This window comes from Rhinolophus hipposideros, assembly GCF_964194185.1.
Source record: "Rhinolophus hipposideros genome assembly, chromosome: 19".
Taxonomy (NCBI): domain Eukaryota; kingdom Metazoa; phylum Chordata; class Mammalia; order Chiroptera; family Rhinolophidae; genus Rhinolophus; species Rhinolophus hipposideros.
The window spans coordinates 33,413,810-33,434,092 of NC_138065.1; the positions used below are offsets into that span (position 1 = coordinate 33,413,810).

Consider the following 20,283-nt stretch of genomic DNA (forward strand, 5'->3'; position numbering starts at 1 on the left):
CATCTCACATCTTGGTTTTGAGGTCCTGCCTTTCTCTGCCTCTTCCTCTGCGTGTCTGTGGTTCAGAGGCAGTGGCTTCACCTGTGATAGTCTCCCCGTGTCTAGCTGGGAAGAGTATAGGAGCAAGTATGTGACACAGAGCATAATCACACCTCATGGTCAAGCACTACTCATGAGTCTCTGCTTCCTCTAAGTGTCCCACTCAGGAACATCCTGTTCCTATGGGCTGCAGTGGATGAGGGCTGGGCAGTCTGAGAGACGCCTGGTCAGGCAGGGAAGAAGTGGGGAGTTCTGACAGCCTGCTTCCCTCCCCTCTCCCAACTCTTAGTGTTTTTTTTTTTTTTTTCCTTTATTTTCCTTCCTGTGTTGAAAGAGCTATGGGATCTGGACCATGGTAGGGTTTCCTAGGGACATTCCATAAATTCCTCATGGGCGTTTCTCTGGATAGTGATGGGTGGGTAAATAAGAGGCCAGAGGGAGCTGGGGTGTGAGTACCAGGTGCCTCAGAAGAGTGTGGGCAGAAAGGAAGGGCGAGTTGCATGGAGGAGAAGGAGGGGTACCATGAGCTCATAGAAACGGTCAAAAAATGGTGAAGCAAAGAGTGAGAAGGAATAGCCAACTTGCAGGATGGAACACGCTGCAGACAGGCTTGCCCCCGGTCTTGACCTTGAACCCACTGACTTGCCTCCACAGCAACTTGTCTGCCAGGGTTCAGAGAACTCAGCTTGCTTGGAAAGATGCCCTAAGAGCCCCCTGTGCTGTGCAAGATGCGCAGAGATATGGGGAAGGTCAGGACAAGGGTCCCTTTGAATCTGGCTGGGTTGTTCTTCCTTTAATCAGTCCTCATCCACACATTTAGCAAAGATTAAGGCCACAACTCAGATCTGGGACCGAAGATAGTTGAGGCACCGGCCCCTGGCCTGAACCCGAAAACTGTTCTCAGCCTCCATTTCTGTACTCTGTGGCTGCTTCTTTAAGTAAAAATAGTGCCAAATTGGGTGTCAGGGCAAGAAGCAACTTGTCCTAGTGTCTATGCTTGGACAAGTCACTTTTCTTCCTTGGGCCTCAGTTTCCCTGATGAATAATTAAGAGTATTGGGCAGATGATCTCTAAGTTTCCTTAGAGAATAGTCCTATTTTTCAAACCACTATTGGGGCCTGTCCCATGTGTGATCACACAGTAAAAGGATTAGGTAGGAAGAAGGAAAAAATGTAAGTATGACCTCTGCCTTTAATAAAACTTTCAAGAGAATAAAGGAGACAGAGTCAAATGAATGATCCAGACTTGTGCCTACCACTGGCCCGAGAAAGCCTCTGTGCAATTTAGAAAAAGGTGGTTTCTATGGCAGACAGGTTCGTAAGAGGAGCCCCTCTGTGTGGATATGTATACCCTAGGGTACACGGCTTGACAGGAAAAGCTGAGGCTAGATTTCAACGTCAACAGGCCCCTTGGCCCACGGTCTCTGTGCCAGGTGCAGTCTACCCAACTGTACAGGTAAGCCAGCTGAGCAGGGAAGTAGCCAGCCTCAGGGTTCCAAGTTGAACCCTGTCCTGGTGGAATATGCCACGTTTAAATCTTAGTGGAACCTCATACGGCAGCTCCCTTCCTCCCCCATTTTTGGAAAGCAAACGCAGGGACCACACTCATGCTTTCTTCCAAGTGGGTACAAGGCCAGCCAGGGTCCAGTCCCAGCCAGAGTAGAGGGCACAGGACAGAAACAGGTAGGCACCTCTCCAGAGAGTGAGAAAAGGGTTAAAGGGCCTTAGTCTCATGAGAACCAGAAGAGATCTGGAAGGTTCAGCACTTCCACATAAACCCAGACCAGTTTTCTTACCTCCTCTGGCAGCAGCTCAGAACAAGCAGAACATGGAAGTTCTTCCTCAGCCTCCCTCCCTGCCACGCTCCTTCCATATCCCAAACGACATCTCTCCCAGGCTCTAAATGGATTAGGAGGAAAGGGCTACAGGGGTGATGTCAACGTCAAGGGTGAGATGCGGTAAGATCTTGCATGTACCTTGATCCACAGATGGAGGGCCTGGGGAAAGGTGGCAGGAGGGTAAGCTTGGGAAAAGGGGATGAGCTGGCACCGGAAAGAATGTGGCCTGCTGTAATCCCACATAATGAACCAGACTGTGCTCGTCTCCACGCTGTAAGCACTAGACAAGCAGATACAAGCTGCTGGCTTCAGTCTGCCGCACAAGACGTTGCCCGTGCTGCCCGCCCTACACAGCCCGTGCCATCCAGCGGGCAGAGGTGCCCAGGGCAGGCACAGGGTAAGTAGTCTATTTCCTCCTGGCAGCTCAGGTCTTGGAGGGTGGGAGTAGAGAGGTATAGAAGAGTCTGTGATTGCAGGAAAAGGAAAGAGAGGAGAATGGCATCTTACCCAGGCAACATATGCCATGAGAGAGCAACCCCACTATTTGCCTGTGTTCTTAGAATGGAGACCCATAATCTGCTTCAACCAGCTGCTTTCAACTCAACGAAGACTTTGACCGGTATAATCAACTCCCCAAGCCATGGGGAGGAATTTGTCAGTTCTACTTGACTTGGAGATGAAGAGTGAAGTATTCTTCTTCCTTAGGCAGATGCACCTTCCTAATTCCTTGAAGTTTGGGCAATATTGAAATATGTTTGCATTCCCTAGATACTTGTTAACTAACGGCTAGGGAAAGCTGCTAGAAGATAAGCAAATATGAACCCTTATCTACTCCCCTACCCGACATCTTCCATCAAGAAAATTAAGAGTTGCCAGTAGTTAAATGTCCCAAAACAGCTACCTTCCAGAAAGGGCTCCTAGCTGAGGAGCTGAATGGCATTGGGATGTGTGAGCTCACAGACTCTTACCTTTTTCAGCTTGCCACTCTTAGTCCCCACAAAAACCACACTGTAGCCATTGTAAACGTACGAGGCCACTGAGGTCATGCGGTCCCGGCTGGTGGTATACAGGGTCAGGCCCTCCACTGGAGTGGAGCCTCCAAGAGGTTGGTTGATGTCCAGTCCACAGAAGTTGTCATCTATGGGGACCGGCTAAAGGAAAGGGGAGGGAATTAGGGTGAATAGCAGCAGAGGCATGGCAGTCACTCTACACTAGCCCGCCCCCAACCACCAGCCCTAGAACAGCAGGCTTCAGAGAGGTACAGATACGGGGAGCAAGGTCTTTACACATGCTATAAACAATAATATCTCACCAACTGACCCACAAATCCCATAATGACTCCTGTGAAACCAGAGAGAGGAACAAGCAGCCTGTTTCATTCACCTGTAGTCACCTATTTGCTGTTTTGCCAAGAGGCCCAGGGGTAATTTGTAAAGCTGATTGCTTAAACTAATTTTCTGGTCATTTTAATGTCCCTGTGGACCATGCCATTCTGTGTAGGTCTTTCTATTTAGACGGTGGAGAATTAGTCTAGAGGCAACATCCCAGGATTTCTACTAGCCTGGAGAAGATTTCTTATTTGTTTCTTGGGCTGCAAGGACTCCCTTTGGGTCTCCCATGGGGCCTAAATAATTTTAAGCCAGTCAACTATTCACCACATCCTATACTGGGGATAAATTGATTCTCCCAAAATACAAGGTTCTGTTCAGTATTAGGATAAGGTTCATCCTAATATTGAACAGAAACTTATATTTTGAAAAAATTACTTAACCTACATAAACCTCCATGTGTCGTACTACCTGTGTACCTTTCTGCGAGAATTTTTGAGGAGCAAATGAAACAATGCAGGCAAAAGAGTTTTGTTAAGTTGTGCAATGATTTCCACTATTGTACGTGTTCAGGAAGAAAGAAATGAAAGAAAATTCTGGAGGTGATGTTCTTCCTATTACTAGATTTTTGAAAGGAGTAGTGATGTACCTCTGTAAAGAGTGATCTTTCAGGAGAGACTGTGGAAACTTTGAAAGATCACCTTAAACAAATGAAAAAATAGCTGGACAGAAAAATAGCTGGCAGACCTGAATTCTAGCCTCTGCCCTATAGCTAAGTGGTTGTATAAACTTGGGCCAATGACATCCTCTTCGGGGATGTTAAAAGAGAATGCTAAATAGATTACTTCTAAGATCTCATCCAGTTAAAAAAAAAAAAAAAAAAAGGGCTGGCCCGGTGGCTCAGGCAGTTGGAGCTTCATGCTCCTAACTCCGAAGGCTGCTGGTTCGATTCCCTCATGGACCAGTGGGCTCTCAACCACAAAGTTGCCAGTTCAATTCCTTGAATCCTGCAAGGGATGGTGGGCTGTGCCCCCTGCAACTAGCAACGGCAACTGGACCTGGAGCTGAGCTGTGCCCTCCACAACTAAGACTGAAAGGACAACAACTTGACTTGGAAAAAAAAAAAAGTCCTGGAAGTACACACTGTTCCCCAATAAAGTCCTGTTCCCCTTCCCCAATAAAATCTTTAAAAACAAACAAAGCAAAAAAAACATTGAAAAGACTGTATGCTTCGGGGCTGCCAAAGGGTTGTTGTTCTCTGTACAGTTTCTCTCCTGGGGCTGGCCCATGAAGGGTCCTCTGAAATGCCCTAGTTGACTGCACAACATGGAAGCCTGTGGGCAAAGGCTGCAGACTCTGGGCCAGAAAGAGCCCTGAGTCCTGTGGAAGCTATTCCTTCTGGGTCTGGAAAGGCATCCCAGAGGAGGAAGGAAATGACTATCATGGGAAGCACAGAAAGCATTAGGGAGAACTCACAACCTATTCCCTTCAACTTCCTCCTTTCACCCTTACCAGAGAAGGACAGGCTGGCTCATCACGCACTGACAGTCTCATTTTCTTGGAACAATTGGTTTATAAGCTAGGGCATGTGGTTATTAAATAAGGGACTTCCCTTCCATTCCCTTCTCAGGTCCAAAGGAAACAGAGACTCACATCTTGGGATTCCTTGGTGTTTTGTATGCTCTTGCTACTGGCAGAAATGATGGTACTGTCCGTGTGTGTGTGTATTTTAAGAAAGGGGACTAACTCTTAGGCTAAGGATGACCTTAAACTCTGGAATAAATAAATGGAGCCCCACCTAGCAGAAGGGATAAGCTTCTTAGGAAGGGAGTAAAGTCAGGACATGAGGAATGACTATACACTTCTGCACTCCGTGGCATCACATTGGTAGCTTGAAATCAGTTATGGTGGGAGTATTTACACCGTGGGAATTGGCAAACACTTCTAATCAAGGTTCTCACCACCCCTACTGCCTGCATAGAGTCAGTTGTTTAATATATGCCAGCTCATCCCTAAAGCCAATGTGGAAATTTCTTGCTCCCTAGAAAGGCAGGTCAGAGGAATCAGCTACAACTTGTTGCATTTTCTGCTTTTCTTTCTCATCCCCAATCCGCAGGCAGTAGGTGGCCTGGTAAGACACAGGAGAGATGTACTTCTGTCTTTATGACTATCCAGTCCCATGACCTTGACGGCTCATGTACCTTCACTGAGCCTCTGTTTTCTCATCTTTAAAGTGAAAGGACTGGGCCAGGTAATCATTAAGCTCCCTTTCAGCTCTGAAAGTCCTTGATTTCATAGCTTCAGTTACTTTCCCACTTTCTCCTGGGGCTGGTAAGGTTGTAGACAAAGGCACAGGCATAGCCCAAGCAAGCTTCTGAGAAATAATGACAGAAGCAAAATCTGCTGGTGATTGTGAATTTCTCCTGACTATAGAATCTAGACTATACGGAAAATGGTTTATTCTGAGCCCAACCTCCTGAGATTGTTGGCATTTCTCTGTTTTCTAAGTTGTCGTAATTCCCAAACACCTGATGTTCTTTTACTTTTGCTCAAATGGTGAGATCTTGAAATAAGGCTTTCCTTAAAGTGACATGACTAGACAGAAATACCTTGGACGGAGAAGTTATATGGGCTGAAATGAATTCAAGTCCTTGCTTTATCCTTAATAGTTGTGTGGATTTAATCAATTTAGTCTTTGTGAGCCTTTGTTTTCCCATCTGTCAAATGGGGATGATAATCCTTGTTTCATAGGGTCATTTTGAGGGTCAAGTGAGATAAAACTTAAATTACCCAGAACAGGCTTTAATACAGAGCTGCTTTTCAATGAATGATAGTCCCCTTCCTCCTCCCTTTTCTGGGGACAGACCTTATACCCTTCATCTGAGAGATCAATGTTAGCCCAGAGATCATGTTAAAATTAAGCCCTAAGACTACAGCTTCTCTCACTAATCCTTAACCCCCTCTAAAGCCACCAAGTGTTTCTGGGTCCCTGAGTCTGGGACTCCTTGGATTATAAGGTGCCCCTCCTATTACAGCCTCTGTCCTTACTGCTGTAAAGGCTGCACCAGATAAGTGATGCTGGGAGCCTGGGATAAAGGTGGGGGATGATGGTGAGGGGCTGTTTTCTCTGAGACCCTGGTCCTACCTGCTGTAACCTCTCTCCCAGTGTCTTTGCTGCTCTTTGGTCACTAGCCCAGGCTTGTCTCTCTGCGAGCCACTGGAGCCAGAGAAGGGTGTAGGCTTCCTCTTCCCTGGTTCAGAAGCAGGCAGGAATCAGCAGTTTCCTCCTGACAAGGCCCCCTCTGGGCAATCAGGCAGGACTCTGCAAGAGGGTTAACCCTTTCATTTCCTCGCCACTTTTCCTGACTGATTAGGGCCATAGGTTATAGAATTTTAGTGCCATAAAGATTTGGAGATTATCTAGTTCAACCTCCTAATTTTACAAAAGTGAAATAACAGCAAATAGCTGGTTCTTTATTGTTATGACTAATATTAATAATTATAGCTGCCATTTATTGAATGCTTATTATGTGTCAGGTATTGTGCTAAGCATTTTACACACATTTTCTGTTTGATCTTCATAATAACCATAAAAGAGGGTACTATTATCTCTATTTAAAGATGAAAAAATTACAGCTCAGAGCAGGTCCAAAGTCACACGATTTTAAGTGGCAGAACTGATTTTTAAATATAAATCTGTTGGACTTCAAAGCCTATTGTCTTAACTTTAACCACTCTCCTATCATACCAAGCAAATGATGGTGGGAACAGAAGTATAGACTAGGAATAATCTGTTTTCTTGCTTTAAGAAGTGGTTTTGGTCCCAATGGCAGGTACCTTCAATTTAGGGTACTTGGAAGGCAGCTGTATGGGCCCTTTGGCCTCAGATTTTTCCCCAAGCTGCAGATCCAGAGTCCACAGCACTTTGCACAGAAATCTATCTTAGCACTTGTCACATGGCATAGCAGTTAACTAATAATGGTAAGCCTAGCATGCTAGGCATGGTGTTAGTCTTGACATATATTATTTCATCTGGTCATCCCGTGAAGTAGGCATTATGATTCTCATTTCTCAGATGGTAACAGATGATAACGTAGAGAGAGATGTTAAGTTACTTCTGAAGCCAAGAATCAGCACAGATAGAATTTGAACTGTGGGCTTTACCTCTGAAGCCCAAACTCTGAGCCATTATATTATATTGCTAGCTCTTTCTCTCTCTCTCCCTCTCCTTCTCCTTATGAGATATGTGAGAGTGATAATCGTGTCTTTTTATGTTTGTTATCCCTAGAGCCCGGTACAGTGCAGGGCACTTGGAATATCTTCAATACCCCTTTTTTTAAATGGATGGAAGGATGTGTGATGGATGGATTGAGGAAAGTATAAATGTATGGAAAGATGGAAGGATGGATGGATGGATGGATGGATGGATGGATGGACGGACGGACGGATGGACTGACAGACGGATGGATGGACGGACGGACGGATGGACGGGTGGGTGGGTGGATGGATGGGTGGGTGGATGGATGGGTGGGTGGATGGATGGATGGATGGATGGACGGACGGACGGACGGACGGACATACGGATGGATGGATGGACGGATGAGTGGATCATGGTGACCACTTAGATGGCAGGAACTTGGCCCTCCGACAGGACAGTGCTCACCACTGATTTTCTTGTCTCTGGAGTCCTCTAGTCTACATCCTGAGCTCCTCTTCCTCTGTTCTTTTCCCTGTGCCCAGACACCTGATTACATTTCCCCAGTTTTCAATCTACCAGTCAAGCGCAACTTTCTTTTCTCTCCTCTGACTTCCATATCCACCTGCCTACTCAACCCCTTCACTTGGCTTCACAAGGCCCTACATGGACATGATCTGGTCTCTGTGACCTCTAACCGGCCAAATCTCCTGCCACTCTTTCTCCCACATGTGCTGATCCAGCTGCAGTGGCCTCCTTGTTATTCCTCACACACTCCAGGCATGCTCTGAATTCTTTACACTTGCTGCTCCCTCTTTCTGGAAAGTTTTCTGCAGATACTCATATGGCTCACTTCTTTACTTTCCTCAATCTTAGCTCGAAGATGACTTTGTCAATGAGTCAATCCCCTTGGGTCCTGCCTCTTCCCTTTTCCGGCTTTATTTTTCCCTATAGCAGTTATCAGCATTTGACAGACTCCATGTTTCATGTGTTTATTTGTCTTGCCTCACTAAGGAAAGCTCCATGAGGGCAGGGAGCTTTGCTGTATGGTTCACCGTTGAAGCCAACAGTGCCCACAACCGTGCCTGGTGTGATAGGCCCTCTAGGTATACACACACACACACACACACACACACACACACACAGTTAACCAGTTGACCCTGGAACAACATGGATTTGAACTGTACAGGTATACTTACTCATATATTTTTTTTAATAAATACTGTAAATATGTTTTCTCTTCCTTATGATTTTCTTAATCACATTTGTTTTCCTCTAGCTTACTTTATTGTAAGAATACAGTATATGATACATATAACATACAAAATATGTGTTAATTGACTGTTTATGTTATCAGAAGGCTTCCAGTCAACAGTAGGCCATTAATTAAGGTTTTGTGGGGGGTCGAAGTTATACACCAATTTTTGACTGTGCAGGTTGTCATTGCGCCTAATGCCTGTTGTTCAAGGGTCACTGTATTTGGAATGACTCAATGGTTGGATCAGCAAACATGCTCTGCGTGTCTGGTACACGTCAGACTCTGGTTACTAGCCACCACCTGATCAGGTGAACCTGGAAACCTCTCTCATTTCAAGCCCGGGTGGTCCCGGAGCAGGGTGTGCACCGGGGACAGGCAGGACAGTCGGAGCTTGAACTCCGGATCAGGAGTTGAGCGGGGTGAGCCCTCCTTACCGCCTTGGTGCACTGGACGTCCTTCCCCAGCAGCCAGTTAAGCTCCAGGTTGCCTTCGCCCTGGTAGCAGGACTGCAGGCGCTCCTTTATCTGCAAGTTGATGGCTCGGATGGGGAAGGCACAGAGTGCAGAGTCATCAGGCGGGTGGTGATACTGCTTCTGCCCTTTGGAGAAGATGGCAAAGAGCACGTCATCCTGGCTGCTGATATTGAAAGCCTGGGCTAGGGAGTCTCCGGGCTTGGCCAGGTAAGCAGCCTGCAGGAGACGGTATTCCACCCCAGCGCGAGTGCAGCCAAAGGGCAGGGACACATACGAGTGAAACTTGGGGTCATCCTTGCAGAGCCGCACGATGCGTGAGGTGTAGAAGAGGTCTCCAGCTGAGTTGATGGCCACACCCTCAGGGGTCTCAGGTTGGACGGTGAGGAAGTAGACAAAGCCTCCACTGGCGAAACCATAAATGTAGAAGATATCAAAGTGGGAGACCAGGGCCAGCGTGTCAGAGGGGATCTTGATGAGGGAAGAGACAAAGTCACTGTGTAGCTCGTAGTCGAGCATGGCTGAAGACTCAGGGTCCCGGGGCAGCTTCCTGCTGGACAGAGTCGGGAAGTAATCTTGCTTTCCGTCCACGGCGGTGCCAATGAAGAGCTTGCCATCCTGCCCCTCGGAGCGCACAATCACCCCGTACATCGTCCCTGTCTTGTTGACACTGGACAGGTAATGTTCCTTCTTGTGGGACGGCTCCACTAGGATGAAGAGGTCATCCAGCCGCAGCAGCTTGCAGACCCCCTGGTAGAGGCTCCCGCAGGCCAGCAAGCGGTTCTCGGGGTAGTCAATGATAAGCAACTTGTTCACATTGTTGGTGAGGGTGAGCACCTCGCCGCAGGGCTGCACGATGAGGGGCGGGTAACAAGCCTTGTTGTCCTCCTCCGGGCCTGTCTTGTGAGCCACTTGCATAGTAAGGTTGCCCGTCAGCTTGTACACTCGATTGATGGCCCCCACGTACACTGCCCCTGTCCCTCGGTGGACGGTCAAGTGGTTGAAGGTCCAGTCACGGTTTTCAGAGTGGAAGGTGCTCAACTGAGGCATGCCGGTTACTGGGGGTGCCAGCAGCACCCAGACCACTAAGAGCAGGACCACAGACCAGCTATCAACCTCAGTGGCCCGTGGCCAGGGCCTCCTCTGTTCCATGCTGAGAGGGGCGAGGATGAGGAGGCAGACCCTCTGAGCACTCAACGCCACCTTCCTGGGTCGGCCCTCACATGGTTCTGGAAAATATAAGGCAGGGTGGTCAGACGGAAAATAAGTCCTGAGAGGAGTGAATCGTATGGCTTGACCCAGGGTCCCAGCCCTGGCTAGCTCTGAGAATCTCTTCCTTCTGCATGTCGGTTTTTCTATTTTTAACATACTGTCTCCCTCTTTGAGTTGTTCAGGGAATCCTATTATCTATTTTGGTCTCCAGCCTTTACGCTGTAAAATCCTTTCTTTTACTTTACAAAGCATCTCTATTTCTGTGCTCTTAAGACATCGTTTTTATCTCTCAGAGAGATTAAAAGACTGTTTAAGTTCACTGAGCCAGTCGATTCCCGTGTTGGGACTAAAACCAGTCTTCCCCACCCAGGTGTCATGTCTGACCTCTCCCAGTTGGGTAGAAATCTCCTTTTTTTTTTTTTTTTTTAAACGCTTGTTAGGGAGGTCCTCTCTTGGCCTCTCCTGACCAACTACTCCCAGAGTCTGATATCACAAATAAAATTCCTTATTTCAGACTTCCATTCCCTCACATGGCTGTTTCCTTATTTTCTCATGCTCTGTCCTCCACGGGGAAGGACTTCTGAAAACAGTGTTTCTCACTGCCCCTCAGACTTGTCCTCTCTAGAAAGAAGAATCCCTGATGTTAGCTGTTAAAATTTGTTAGAAAAGTAAAATGTGCTGTGGCCAATAGGCCTGGGATTCCCACATGTGCCATTCAGAAGCCTGAACAGCCCCAGGGAGTTGAGTAGACACCGCACCTCCTCCATCTCCCCCCACCGCACACACACTCTTCTGTGGGACAGGAAGATGCCAGCTACTGCCTCAGAGGTCCTGGGGACAATACTCTAACTTCTGCTTCTCTGCAGGCAGGACACGGGAGACATCAGCCTCTTTGTTAACGGGGACTGGCCATCTGAGTCCAGCTTTAGCCACCTGGACAAGAGTTCTGGGTTTGGAAAATGTGGAGAGGAGCAAAGGGAGTCACATTGAGGGTCAGTCTCATTCCAGTAGTGCTGGTGCCTTGGGACTGTTTCAGGATCCATGAAGTCACCTCCGGGCCTCAGCCTGCCCTGCCAGAGCCTAGTCAGGCTCCTGCCCTGACTCCTTTGCTCCTCCCCTCCCTCTGGACCACCAGGCTCTAAAGCCTTTCTGTTTTCCAAGGAAACTGCTCCCATGGGCAAAGTGGGGCTCCTGCTGAGAACCTCTGGAGACTCTTGGGCAGGGAGTGGGAGAGAGGAGCTGTCCCTTCACTCTAAACGCACTGCTCCTGACTAGTGTGGAGAGGGACAGTGGCAGCAGCAGGAGGAGGCAGTGACCCGTCTAGCAGAGAAATCTCTTCTCCCGATGGACAGATTGCCCGGCCCCCTTGTCAGACAAGTCCAGACAGAACTCTGGGTGTGTGAGGCAGCAGGACACACTCAGACCAAGGATGGAGAATTGGCTCCAAGGCAGCTTAGGAGTCCCATCTCTTTCCACTGCCCAGTCTGGCTGGACTGGATTAAAATTAGAACAGATGCCACCTGGGGAATTTGAACCATTTTTGCTCTGTGTCTTCAGAAATTCTCCTTCCTCCACCTGAGCTCTGCCGCCTGGGCCTGATAGCCATCATGGTGCCAGAGGCAGGCCCCACCTGACTGCTGTCTTCCAACCAGGCTCCACCGGGGGTTCTGGGGTGACTCATGAGACCCCGGGCTTCCTTGGAAAGAGGAAGGCAACAGCAGTGTGAGGCTCCGGCTGACCTCAGGGGACTCCGACACAGCCCTTCCGGCCCCAGTGCGCACACCAGCAAAGCCTCCGACAGATAGCTTTCAGTTTGAAAACCAGAGTTTATTTTTAGCTATGTCCTGGGGCCGGTAGCAGGACGTGAATTCCTCAAGAGGAGCTGCGGAAAGGAAATAACAGAATTTCACATTCCCCAGCTGGAGAAGGAACTGCAAGAGGCCTGCCCCTGTCTCTGAGTCAGAAAGCTCCTTTGGCCTCATGTTGGGGGCAGTGCTTTCCACTGGGAGCCCTATGGAGGGTTATAATTGTCACCGTTGTGCGCTTTGCATTTTGCCTTTTTACAAGTGCTCTCTGAGATAATCTGGCACTCAGTTTGTGTACAGCACTCTCTTGCCTTCTCCACAACATACATGCACATATATGTTTAGCCTGTGGCTGGAGGCCCTGGTAGCAGAGATAACATCAAAGGGCACAGTATAAGATTAAGATCAACCGTCTCGCCTCCCTTCCCAGCATCCCCCTGACACACAGTTTGAATCATGAGTGGATTTGTTGTTAGGCAGAGTTTGGGGACAAATTTGCGACAAATTCAAGTCTCATCTCTCTTCCTGGTGGAATGGGGATAATTACAGTACCTACCTCTCAGTTGTCATGAGAGTAAAAGAGGTAACGCAGGGAGACCTGTTAGCCTGGTGGCTGGCACACACTGAATGCTCAACTTCTAGTTATTTTCACTGAAGCTTCCCCAAGAGGCGGCTTTTCAGGAATCCTGCCAAAGCTCCTGATTTCTCTTTTTGCTCATATTCTTTCTTTCCATGGGAATGAGTGTTGTGGGTAGACCTTTGATCGCCAGCTCTCCCTGATCTGGTGAAGGGGTTCAATGTGTCAAAGGAAAGAGGTGATCGTCTCTATCATACTACTGCACAAGTCCCAGCATAACCTTTCTGCAGCCTCCAGGGAAGATGGCAGAGGTGCAGGATTCTAAGAGTTGAACTATAAATGGGAAAATTGGCCTGGAGGTTAGAAAGCATGAAGTCATGGGGCAAGAGGAAGAGTGGGGGCCGTGGGATCCCTGGATTCAAATCCTGCCAGTGTCACCCATAAGTTGCATGGCTTTAGATTGGTCTAGCATCTCTGAGCCTATTTCTTGATCTTAAAACAAAGGGTATTTAAATTAGCCAGTTTGTAAGATTTCTTTTTTCAGAAGAAATAATACCTTGAGGCTTGCTTCTTTCAGTTTCTAGAGTCTGCGATTGAGATAGCGCTGAGATCCTTCCATCCTACCTGGTAAAGCCGGTTAGGCCAGGAATTCTCAGCAGACCACTATAGTTGGGCTGTTTTTCCCTTACTCCTCAATCTCGTCTATTCTGGGTCAGACTGTTCCTGGTGATGAGCCAAGTGGATTCATCCCATGGGGCTCAAGGATCACCCATCTAGGAGTAGCAGCAACTGGTGGGCTGGAGTCAAGAGGCAGCCTGGTTTCCTGCAGTGCAGGGGTGGCAGGGAAGGTTCACTCTACGTTAGGAGTGTGGTTTCACAGGGAAAATTGACTTCAACAGCCAGATGAGGGCTTCTGTCTTCCCACGTCAAAGCTGATGTAACCAGGTAGCTGTTGTAAAGCAGGGCCCAGCTGGCAAACATCAAGTCTCCTATTTGAGCTCAGAAGAAGGGGGATGGACACCCCATTTTAATCTCTGGTGAGAAGCTGTGTGGTACAATGGTTAAATGCATGAACCCTGAACTTAGATGCTTGGAGTCAAACAGAGCTGATACCTGTGTAAACTTGGTCAAGGTCCTTAGGCATTCTGTGATACTATCTCACTATCTACATAAAACGGATTACCACCAGCATCTGCCTCATAAAATTATTATTATGAAGTCAGTTAATACATATAAAGCACTTAGAACAATGCCCAGCCCATTTTAAGTTCTCATTATACATTTATCTTTAGTAGTAGTAATTTATTTAATATTTCCGGCTCTTTATCTCCATCCATTCCATGATTTACTTTAGAATGGATTGTCCATTCTCACTTTGGTAGAAGCCAGAGAACGTATGCCTATGATTTTGTACAGATAGCATTTCCTCCTCACCCCAATTTTCTTCTAATGTCAACCTCAGGTGTTTCCTCTTAATGATGCTTCCTTCTTTCTGTCACTTTTCCACTATCTGTCCAGTTCATGAAGTCACTTTGTCACATGCCTTCTCAATAGACAAAACTTGTCTAGTCTTTGTTCTCCTACCAGTTTCCCTCTCCCTGACCCCAAGTCTCCAACCAGGACACGTGGCTCTGGGACGCTCACCCTACTGGCGGAGCCCCCCAGGACATCTTACTCTGAGTGCTCCTGATGCCAAGCAGAGGCCATGCTTGCCTCTTTGGGAAGCAAGTGTCGCTAAATATTTTATTTGGAGGACCTGATGACACTCCCACCCTGATCAGAATTCAAAAGGCAGGTGTTGGTGACAGCCAGTGGAGGCATTAATACCTTCCTGATCAGCTGCTGCAGTCTCAGTGGCAAAGCAGGGAGGAAACGACATTCAGTTCAGCTCTGTGCAGGATTCTCGCCACCCTGCTGACCTGCTTTGTTGCCTTTTCCAGGAGATCCGGGTGCATATGCCTCTATGCTTTCACTAGTCTCCCTTATTGCCTAAGGAGCTGGTAGGACGAGGAATTCGAGTCAGGATATGATTTTGCCAAATTGATTCAAAGTTCACGATAGTAGATCTCACAGCCTTGGGCCCATCAATAGCTCTACCATCAGCACCATTTCTTTCTGTCATCACTGTCACCACCTTCCTCATTACCACCTGCACTGTCATCACCAGCACTGTCACCAGCACCATCCTGGCTATGATATTTTTCATAACAGCAGTAGAAGGTACCCATTATTATGACTGCACCTACTAGGTGGCTTACACAGCCAGGATCCCAAGGAGCCAGATGGTGACAGAGAAAAAGGAAGCATGGCGACAAGGGCTATGAAGTCAGAGAAGGAGTGAGCAACCGCATTTGGAATTCACCCCACTTCCATCTTCTCGCATGGTGGAGTGAGGGAGGTTTGTCCTCTCCCCCAGCTCTCCTTTCCAATTAGCAGCATCTTTAAAGCAGCAATTCAGGGCCAATGATGAAGAAGATTATATGATTACTACAATCTATGACTTATATTTAGATGAAGAAACCAAAACCCGTGGAAAGGAAATGAATTGTCCAAGGTCATCCAAAACGAGTCAGGCTGCAATCAGAGCTCTGCAAAAAGTCTAGTGTTTCCTCTGTAGGAGGCGAAAAGGTCCTGGGATTCAGTTATGTTCTGCCTTGAGGTTGCCCTGTTTTGGGAAAGAAGGTGTTTTGATGGAGGTGGCCCCATGATGGGCAGAACTGAGCCTGGCTCTGGGCCTGGACAAAGAGGTGGTCTGCAAGGCAGGCTCAAGGAGACAGGAGATTACGAGGCAGAGAGGCACTCTCAGAACGGCTTCCATCTGTGTTAGGGAGAATGGCCTCTGACATACTCCAGGCCCAGGGCAGGCCCAGGTAGTAGTCACACACAAGTATGGCACTTACGCTGTGACTTGGGGGGCCACGGTGTCCTGTGCCACATCCCTCTGCGTTATAGACCGCCTCACAGACAGATCAGATGGAGTATAATCACAGGAAGCCTCTTCTTCCCAAAGAGTTAGAACTGTATGTAGCAGAAGGAGCTAAAGTTAGATGTTAAAGTGGAGGGGGGGCATCCTATCCAGAGATGATCCCTGGGGCATACTGCCAAGGAGATTATGAAGTTTTCTGACAGTGAATTTTCCTGACAGCTGTCCAGGAAAAAGTTTACCCAGAGGCAGGGGATTGGTCCCAATGACCTCAGAGAGCTCCTTTTGGCATAAGATGTCTATGAATTAAAGTCTACGAGGATAAAATGTCTAACTGTGATATTGTGGGGCCCAACTTGTTCCCTGTGGGTGGAGTGACCCTGAAGGAGCCAACTTAATGTCATTTGCGCGGTCGTACATGCAAACATTCCAAGCGTCACTGTCTAACACCGACCTCAGAGGTAGTCCAGGCACGTTGGTAGCACAAGGTGAGCGAGAGGGCGAAAGCAAAGGCCTTGGGGAATGCTGGCAGCTGAAAGGCCTCAATTAGAGTGAAAGGAGTTATCTGGTATTTAAATAATTATTAGATTGAAGGAATAATCATGGGTTTGAGCTGAATTTTTTCCCACTGTCACCCTGATGGTGTCTATAATATTATTATTCAAATGCCCATGATTCTCATTGAGAAGAGACCATGAGAGAGAGGAGAGAGTAGGGGAGAGGGGTGGTGAGCAGGGAGGGAGAGAGAGACTCATTTAATCTCCATGTGACAGGGCTGCGGGAGGTACGATTAGTCTTTTTCTTATTTCAGCTGTCACTCATGCACAGACACCAAAGATTGTTATTAGCGTATTTTATGCACACGATTTAAAAGGAAAAGGGGGTGGGGGTGGGGAGAGGGGGAATTTCTTACAGAAAATAACGGGACCAAAGGAACAATTTAGATATCACTGCTATACCAGCTGCATTTGCTTCATTAATCGAATGTCATTTTCTCCCCAGACTCTGTGCTGTTAGGTGAAGCTAAGTGGCTACACCTCGCCCCAGAGCGAGAGAGAAGGAAGGTGAGGGGAGACAGGGAAGGAAAACAAACAGGCATCTGTCTACATGCCCTCTTGGCTTCCTTCCCTGAGAAGGTGAAACAGATGATACTGCGCTCCCTTGTCCCCCACCCCCAGTGTGTGTCAACAGAACTTTTGGTGACAATTTCTATCCAGCCACTTTCTCTCAACATGAGAAGAGAGCTCCCCCACTTGTCTTTCTATGTAATTCCTTTCACACAAGTGGATAAACCAGATCCACTCTCCAATGACCAACGAGGAAGTGAAGAAAACTCAGGAAGTTTCTAACAGTCCACTCAGCAGTGAGGGAAGAACCCATATTCCAGGTGGTGAGGCAGTAAAAGGCTGTGTGACCAGAGCTGTGTGTGGCTCTGTTGTCTGGCCATGGGCCCTTGCATTCCACGTGAGTGCGTGACAGTGATGGACTCTACCTCCCAAATGGCATGGTGGGCAGACAGGGTGACAGGGTAAAATGCAGGGGCTAGATGTTGGCAAGAAAGTCAGGATGGCAGGTGTTATGGATTGAATTGTGTCCCCCAAAATTTATATGTTGAAGTCCTAACCCCTAGTACCTCAGAATGTGACTGTATTTGGACATAGGGTCTTAAAGAGGTAATCAACTTAAAATGAAGTCATTAGGAAAGATCCTAATCCAACTGAGTGTTGGATTAGGAAATTCAGACACAGAGATAGATAGGCACAGATAGGAGATGATGTGAAGAGACACAGGGAGAAGAGGGTATCTACAAGCCAAGGAAAGAGACCTGGAACAGATCCTTCCTTCATGGCCGTCAGAAGGAACCAACCGGCCGACACCTTGACTTCTAACCTCCAGAACTGTGAGACAATACATTTCTGTTATTTAAGCCACTCAGTCTGTGGTACTTTCTTCAAGTAGCCCTCGCAGACTAACCTAGCAGGAAGGAGTAATGTACTCTAGCAGCTTGGCTCAGGGATTGTTCTTTTAGAGAAAAGGGGTGTGTGGGGTTGCATGTGCAAGCACACATGCTTGTATCGAGGGGGTGGGGGGTATGAGCCATCCCAGGGCCAACACGCTTGAAGAGGTAGATCTTCTAATATCTCTGTGAGGATTGAAGGCAGCACACCTCAGCCCAGAGAATCCACTTGCTGTCTCTCCCAGCTTTCTCCCCAGGGGGATTAATGCTGGGCTTTTCCCGCAGAGTGGTTCCTGGCCTTTTGGCCCCCTCCACCTGGTTCTTCTGCTCCTGCCCAGAAGAGTCAGTGTCACTTGTCACACCCCAAAAACCTTATGGGATATTTTGTGATGCCCAGGGAGTGACCTCCCTCCAATCCCATGCAGCTCCCACTCCTGCCTGTCCCGGGAAGCCCTGCCTTTTCAGACTAGGGATGGTTCTCTGCTACTTTCCCCCCAGGTCTCCCAGTGGGCTCTGATCGAACCCTGGAAACCCTACCAGCTCTCCCAGGGCCTTAGCAAAACATCCAGTGTTTGTCCTCTGCTCTCACAGGCTGTAAAAGTTTGGAGTTGTCTCCCTGAATTATGACGGGTTCCAAAGACACTTATTCACTTGAGGGGTTGCGAAGGGGAGGGGGCACTGGCTAGGCTGGCTTTGCAAAGTCAAAACACGATTCATTACCCTGGGGCCAGGAGCAGGGAGATACACGCCTGACCCTGCAGACCTGCCCCATATGTCATGGCCCTGTCAGAAATCTCCCAGAATTCCCTTTATTATCTAAAGGTCGCTACCCGGGCAATGCTGAGAAAGCCCATGGTATAAACTAAAGTACAAGAGCAATCAATTTCAAGAAGCTGCCTCCCCCCATACTCTGTTTCCCCCACCCACCCATGTGGGCTCTGCCCTCTTCAACCCCCTCTGGGGGACAGCCAGGGAGGAGTGCCACCTTGCCGTGGCCACCTCATCCCTGGGGTAGAAAGAATTTTTGCGGGTTAGCAGAGCTCTGAGGCTAGGAGCAGTAGACTGAGCCTGCCCTAGGCATTATGGGGGCTCAGAAAAGTCACCCCAGTTCTCCTCTGACTCTAAGTGGACCCTGCTTAAACCATCCTAGTAGGGAGGTTGCTGTTCTGGTAGACATTATGGGATTCAAGGACAGGAAAATGAAGTCTCAGGTTCCTTCCAAAAGAGGCAAAGGAGTAAAAGTGGGGATATAGCTTTGCTAAATCGAGTCTAAATTCATGTTCGGAGACTTCATACCCTAAGGGTGATGAGTAGCATAATATTGTGTTTCCCCGAAAATAAGACCTAGCCGGACAATCAGCACTAAGGTGTCTTTTGGAGCAAAAATCATATCATATCATATCATATCATATCATATCATATCATATCATCAGACTTGGTCTTATAGTAAAACAAGACTGGTCTTATATTAATTTTTGCTCCAAAAGACACATAGAGTTGTCTTAAATATCCTTGGCTTAAATATCAGCATGAGGGCTGGTTGTCTGGCTAGGTCTTATTTTCGGAGAAACAGGATAAGAGCAACTCCCATTTGTTTCTATAACAAAAATAATAAAGAGGAGCAGCTATTATTATTAATTAACTACCTGCTGCACGGCATGCTGTACTAGATTCTGTGCATATGCAATGAAAAATTTTTTGATTATCTTGCAAAATGAGTATTATTCTCCCCATTTCACAGATGGAAAACAGAATCTCAGGAAGGTCGATAACTGGACTAGTTATCAACTAGTCTATAACTAGACTAGTCCTGCTTCCATTAAGAAGCAGAGCTTTCTGATGCCCATGCTTACTATTCCACCTTGGCTTAGCAATTTAGAGTTTATTTTTCAACCAAAGCCTCTTATCTCTGGTCTGGAAAGACTCACTAGAATGTTAAATTAGATTTGGCAAGTACTTTATTTTAAAGGTCAAAACTTGAGGCTCCCATTTTGGTAGTGGAACAGGGCTGGGGGTGGAGCTGGTGTAGGTGGAGTTATGTGTTACAAGGTGGAATCCAGGTGTGTTTTGTGGCAAGAGGGTTGCTAGCTGGCAGTCACCTTTCAGAGAAATTCCAAACAACCCTTCCAGGGAGACTGGAAATGTACGTCCTGCCTTCTCACCCCTCCTTATTATCCATAGCAGAGCCAGGGACTCTGAAACAGAAATAGCAGGAGAGCAGGACACAGGATAGAAAGTGCCCAAGTAAATGGTTAAATAAATTACAGTTACTCCACATAATGGCATATCATGCTGCCATTAACCACGTAATGTTTTCAAAGAATAATGACACAGCTCCAATTCACAGCAGCGGGAGGGAAAGGGAGAAAAAATGAGGTGGGGGGACTTCAAACAAAACACCAGGCACTCATCTCAGCTCTCAGGCAATGGACTGGCCCCAAACCCCACTTACTTTCCGGGAAGCTGTATACATCTTTCTTCTCTTGAAGACAATTTTTAATATCCCCCAGAAGTCCCCTGGTGAGAGCACTTCCTTTTTCTTTTGCACACCCTCTTGTCTTTCTGCCCCCAGTGGCTCCCAGGACCGCCCACTGAAGCACTCCAGGAACAAGGCGTATTCCCCATCCTTGTTGCTTCATCCTTCGTCAGGAAAAGTGGCCGTTAGTGCTAGATCTAGAAATG

General features: G+C 47.6%; 1 protein-coding gene across 3 annotated transcripts in view; it reads right to left on the reverse strand.

The window, feature by feature from the left end:
• Positions 1-20,283, reverse strand: part of PLXNA2 (plexin A2) — a 207,751-nt gene that overhangs the window by 172,445 nt on the left and 15,023 nt on the right. The window contains exons 1-4 of one of the 3 annotated variants that reach the window (XM_081025608.1): positions 20,054-20,189; positions 15,622-15,739; positions 9,092-10,356; positions 2,845-3,027 (exon numbers count right to left, since the gene is read on the reverse strand). In XM_081025608.1, coding sequence (XP_080881734.1) covers positions 2,845-3,027; positions 9,092-10,356; positions 15,622-15,658 — 1,485 coding nt within the window. In that variant the 5' untranslated portion in view covers positions 15,659-15,739; positions 20,054-20,189. Of the gene's footprint in view, positions 1-2,844; positions 3,028-9,091; positions 10,357-11,969; positions 12,031-15,621; positions 15,740-20,053; positions 20,190-20,283 lie in introns of those variants that run through there. The other 2 variants (XM_081025610.1, XM_081025609.1) reach the window with 2 other exon arrangements.